Source organism: Lepidochelys kempii, chromosome 6 (genome assembly GCF_965140285.1).
Source record: "Lepidochelys kempii isolate rLepKem1 chromosome 6, rLepKem1.hap1, whole genome shotgun sequence".
NCBI classification, from domain to species: Eukaryota; Metazoa; Chordata; order Testudines; family Cheloniidae; genus Lepidochelys; species Lepidochelys kempii.
The window spans coordinates 72785876-72791537 of NC_136385.1; the positions used below are offsets into that span (position 1 = coordinate 72785876).

Genomic DNA, 5662 nt, shown 5'->3' on the forward strand with positions numbered 1-5662 from the left:
ATTCATACTATGGTGAACTCTCAGAACTGCCTCAATTGTAACATACACCCACTTTCCAGCTGCTTAAATATCTCTCAAGGAAGACTGACCCACCCCACCACTAGGCTACCGAACCTTTCCACCCAGACAAAGAACCTCAGGCCCCCACCACAGATCTCTAGTGCTCTTGCACCCCTTCCCTTTCTTGCACCACTAGGCTACTGCAATCCAGAAACAAGTACTTCATCCCTTCTTCCCTGCCAGTTTTTCAACCCTCCTTCCATTTCCCATGGAAAGCAACATAAACCCTTTCCAAGCCCCTCAAGGCTGCATCTAATCTAGCAAACTTCATACCTGTAATTCATCACCGGTGCAGTTCAGGTACTTTTACGACCATGTCTTCTAACCCAAACTAGGGGCAGGTGACATGGTAAAAACAAACAAATCATGAGCCTGACCTACATGACCATTTCTATGTCTGCTACCAATGTTGGAATTGTACAGATGGTGAATGATGGGCATGAAGTTTGCTGGTATAGACCAGCTCCCAGCTTTTAGGTGGCGGTCAGCTGGAAATTAGATGATAGTCTAAGGTTGAAGAACCAGATTTTTTTTTATCTCTTTTGTCTCCTCTTAACCCTTTTCCTGTCCGAATTTGTTTCCCCCCTTCATACTCTGGCCTTGTGGGAACAGTACCATAGATGTGTATGGCGATTTATATGTGAAGAGGAAGAGGCAGATTAACTGGTTTCCTGAACCTTATATAGTTAGTTATAGCAGTGTAAAGTGGGTATAAAATGCTACTGTTTTGTTGTAAGGCAACAGTGAATCAGGACCAAGTTCCCTCCAGTGAAGAGTTTATCTCATCAGAGGATGGAGAAAGGGGGATGGATCAAGCAGGGATTAAAATCATGTGACTTGTGTGGTATTATTTAGACTTGACAAACACTTTGTAGAGTTTAATTTGTTCCTAACGTAGATAGGAGAGGATTGTTAAGCAGTGGGAGGCAATCTACTAGAAGTGAGTGAGTAGGAGGGGGCTTGAAGAAGAAAGTCTAGGGGTAATGGAGGAAGGAAGCTGTTCTAGGTATAATCATGCCTAGCTCAGATGGCACTTTTCAAACCAGGTAAGTATCGTTATCTCAGATAGGAAAACTGAGTCACAGAGGAGTGGCATGACTTGCCCAAGGTCACACAACAGGTCAGCGGAGGAGCTGAGAATAGGGGTCTTCTGAGTCCCAGTCCAGTTTTCTAGCCCCTAGGCCACACTGCTTCCCCTACAAGCAACATGACAGAAAAAGGCAGGAAGGTGTGAGTAGGCAGAGGAGGCAGCCTCTGGGAAAGAGGGAGGAAATGGCTAAACCGATAGCACACAAATGGCACAGTCCCCTGTCTGACTTCACCTAGCTATTTTCAGTTTGGTTCTTGAGATACCCAAAAAGGGCAGCTGGGGTGGTTTGTACCAGGCATGTCACATTAGCTGGGGGATGTAGTGAGTATTACAGGCCTCAGGCTCTCTCTACTCACAAAGTGCCACAGGTCAAAATTGGGATGCGGACCTTTTAGATCAAGAAAATGTGACATCCTGTCAGAATCTTGTGAAACAGGAAAGCCCTCCAGCAGAAAGGGAACTTCTCATCACTCTGACATCGATAAGATACAGTAACAGGGTGATGATGGGAGCTGTACAGTCTTCTCCACCCCAGAGCTAGGACTGGAGGAAAACTGCTTGTTCTAGTGCCCTGCACCAGGGAAAATGACTAGTGGAGTCACTTGTGCGCCGGGTATTCTCTCGGTGTGGGCCGTTAGCTTTTAATCCACCCCCACAAAAAAATGCATAAACTGTGCTGCTTAAAAGAATCCATCAGGTTTGTTTTTCATTTTAGTGTCAGTTGGTTTTATTACTGGGCACAATACAATTTCACTTCCTCATAGACACAAGCCACAGTAACATGTCAGGCAAACGTTTCCTCTCCCCCATCATGGAGAAACTGTTTAAAAAACAAGACTAGTCCATGTTGTCAAGAGTCCGTTCTCGAGAGGGATTCAACCAGACCTTGCACTAGCAGCAGCTCTGTCCCATACACTATTTAACAGCAGGGAACTTGACAGGTGAAGCTGATGAGTTTAGGCTTTAGTGCTTCATCAGCTTCCTTCTCCCCGCTCAACACTCTCAGGACAGCTTTTTCTCCACATGTAAACTCAAGGTCTGGTAAGGGGCTCATGCCTTTGTGCCACACCCTGCACTGCAGGGCATGAGCCTCTACACCAGCAGAGGGACGTTCCCCCTCTTAAGGAAATATATATTACTACACATTACAATACATACATCTTCAAGTTGCAAAAGTAAGTGCATTGGTTCTGTCCCTTTGAGACATATATAAGGAGGTAGGGCTCATAAGAACCTATAGAGGCAAATTAATTTTATATTGCACAGGAGCCCCGGCATTATACTTTAAAGAGTCAGGTCACTGTACTGGAGGTGGGAGAGGGAAGAAAGCGGAGGTCTCATTTGATACCAAGCATGCTCTTGTCCCCACCACCGTATAAGTAGCTTTGCCAGTCTGAGGTAGAGTGACCGTTATACTGTGAAAACAACACTGCAGTCAAGTCCAGCTCAACTGGTGTCCAAAATAAAAGTACACTGAAGAGGCCAGCATCCTCTCTCTGAAAGGAGAGGGTTGAACACCACACTCTTCACATCTGACTGCCACGGAACCAAACCTTACAGTGCAAACTTACCAAGCAGTCAAGATCCTCCCACCCAGCCAGGAGACCAGGAATGTCCACCATGTTTCTACAGGTGGGGAGTGGCAGCTCAAGTATGCTTGTAGCAGTTTCCCCACCCCCAGTTACTTGCTCAGGTCTCCCCCAGTCCAATGTATTTGGTCCTTGTTTTCCTTCCTCCCCCCATGTCTTCATTTGACATTTTGAAATGAAGACGTCCCCCCTTTCAACCCTTCACGATGTTCACACTTCCACTGAGGGATTCTCAGCCTGGCATAGACAGGGCAGGATGGAAATGAGGGCCTCCTCAATGGAAAACAAGTGTTCGTCCTCCACCTTGGGACAAAAGTAGCGCATGAAGTCTGCCAGTCGCAGCAGATACTCTATGTTGTGTCCAGAGCGACCGCTCGAGACAATGATCTGGGCTGCAATGTCCTCTTCAGACGCTGGGCCAAGGTAGGTGGGGTTCTGGGGTGTAGCAATGTAAACTAGGGCCAAGATGGGTTCGTCAGCCTCTTTATCCTGGGGGTGGAACTTCACTAGTTTAGTGTCATAGCCCCCCAGGACTGCTTCTCGCATGTTCAAGTACTGGAGTGATGCAGCAATCTGCTCTCCACGGACTTCATAGGCAACACCCCACGTGCATGCCTGAAATTACAAGTGAAGATTATTTGCTGCTGCATTGTATCTGCAACAAATGCACCAGCATTTCCGAAACACAAAACCTTTTGTTTCAGGATGCATGGTCACCCTGTCTAGTTAAACAATGGGAACAAGGCCTGAAAAGACCATCAGGCATCTGAGAAGGGATCACACAACTGATGGAGGAAGGGATGGAGGAAGGGATGGTCTCCCTCTTCTGCTCTCCAAGAAGGCAACAAGGAATAGTCACCTCTGTCTTTCAAAGTCACTTAAAGTGCAAAATTCAGCCCTTGCTGTATGCCATTGAAATAAGAGAAACTGGCCCCAGAACACTCCCAGCAGCCTAGTACTCCTTCACAGGGCAAAAAGGGTCTCTACCTTCTGACTAGCTTATTCTGGAGGGGTAAACCTAGTGTTCACTTTCATCTTGCAGGACGAGGGACCAGATTAATTCCTGGTGAAAAGCACTAAAGTGAGTGTGAGTATATGGGTGATGAATTTGGCACATCATATCCCATTTCATTTCATTTGTCAGGTCTCTAGTTTTAACTCTAAACCTTCTTTGGCTGAATGGTCTAAAGTAGTGTCTGCAATTCCTTCACTTCCAGTGAGTTTGCTGACTAATGCAGTCAGCCCAAAGGAGTGTCAATAAAAAAAATAAGAACTCCAGTAAGGCCATCATATTGATTTATACTAACCCACAAAACAGTTTCCCAGGGTTATTATACCATTATTATCAGATACAGTTGCCAAGGGGTTACCATTGCCATGTAGTTAATGATGGAGATGTTGATTAGCTACTGAAATAGTCTAGTGTCATTACTATGGGAGTAATCCACCTAAAGCCATATAATAAACCTGAACAGTAGCAGCTATAGGTGTATGTATGTATGTATAAATAAATAAATGCTAGATGTAGATACTTACATCATAATCCTCCTGGAGGGTAACCACACGGCCAGGCTACACAGGAGAGAAATATCATTTTAGAAACCAGATCAAGTACCAAGTCACCAGTACAGGCAGGCTAGGGTGATACAGCCCTGCTGACACCCACCGCAGCTCCAGGTACCACCACTACACTGCAGGCTCGTGAGACAGCAGCAGCTGCAGGCCACCCAGCACCACAATGATGGCACCAGCTTCAGACAGGGTATGGGTTGTGCCAGGAGGCACAGCAGGGTGGGAGGGAAGCAGATTTTTTCCAAGATTATTAGATGTGGAGCTGAATCCTGGAGAGAGAGCTTGGGCAGGTGCCTTTATCAGTATCAAGGGCCACTTACCCCTGTTGGAAGTGGTAAGTGGCCCATCCCATCCAGGCACCAAGGGCAGGTAGGTGCCAAGGGGTGGCTTTGATTGGCCACCTCCATGGCCAGGGCAAGGAGAGAGAGAGATTCACCACCAGGGTTACCCCCCTTCTCCCCTCCCGGGGCCCGATCCCCGCCCCCCGCCGCCGGGGCCCGATCCCCCTTTACCATCTTCTCGTTGCCGCGGTGGAAGGTGTCTCCCTGCCAGAAGCGGCGGCTGTAGCCGCGGATGAAGCCCACCTTCCTGGAGCTGAACTCGAAGTCGGGTCTCCACACCAGGGAGCCGTAGCCGAAGATCCAGAGGGGCGTTTTCTGCTCCCCAGCAACCTCCTCCTGCGCCTGGCGCTCGGCGGGCGGCGGGTCCCGCTTCATCGCCCCGCTGCAGGAGCCCAGGCGGCGGGGGCCGGGGCCGCTGGCGGCGAGGCGGGTGCAGCAGCGCAGCAGCAGGCTCCCGAGGCGGGTGCACGGGGGCAGCCCCAGCGCAGAGGCGGGGCGCGAACACGGCGGGGGCGGCTCTCCCCGGCAGCTGCCTCAGTCAGCGGGACCGGGCGGCCGGGCACTGAGCTGAACGCCGGCCGCCCCAGCGCTTTAAACCCCAGCCCGCCGGCAAGCTCCGCCCACCTGTCCGTGACGGGCGCGAGAAAGGGGCTCCTTGTCGCCGCCTCCAATCAGCGGCCCCGGCTCCAGTCCGTTGCCTCCATGCGGAACTGTGATTGGGAGGAAGGGCCGTCAGTCCCGGCAGAGCTCGCTCGCTGATTGGTCGAATGCTGACTCCTGTATCAATCCGGGATGATGCAACTGACCGGGGATCTTTCGGCGGGCCGTGCGAAGAGCAAAGCCGGCGGCTGATTGCATCAGGTGGCCAGGGCATGGCCAGGGGCTGGGCGGGGCGGCAGAGATGTGGGTCAGTAGGAAAAAGGACGTCTCGTGGAACGCTGAGAGCCTGGACCGAGCCAAGCCCCACAGTCGAGTTCAGTGCCTCTCTCTGTCCCTCACTCTCTGAAATG

The 5662-nt window shown here is 50.2% G+C and overlaps 1 protein-coding gene across 1 annotated transcript; it reads right to left on the reverse strand.

Annotated features, from left to right (window-relative positions):
• Nucleotides 1–908: 908 nt before the first annotated feature.
• On the reverse strand, nt 909–5247 carry CHAC1 (ChaC glutathione specific gamma-glutamylcyclotransferase 1). The gene is made up of 3 exons (XM_073348741.2): nt 4824–5247; nt 4276–4311; nt 909–3354 (listed from the first exon to the last, which is right to left on the reverse strand). Exons 1-3 carry the CDS (start codon nt 5025–5027, stop codon nt 2950–2952), a joined length of 645 nt encoding a protein of 214 aa, XP_073204842.1. The 5' UTR covers nt 5028–5247; the 3' UTR covers nt 909–2949.
• Nucleotides 5248–5662: the final 415 nt, after the last annotated feature.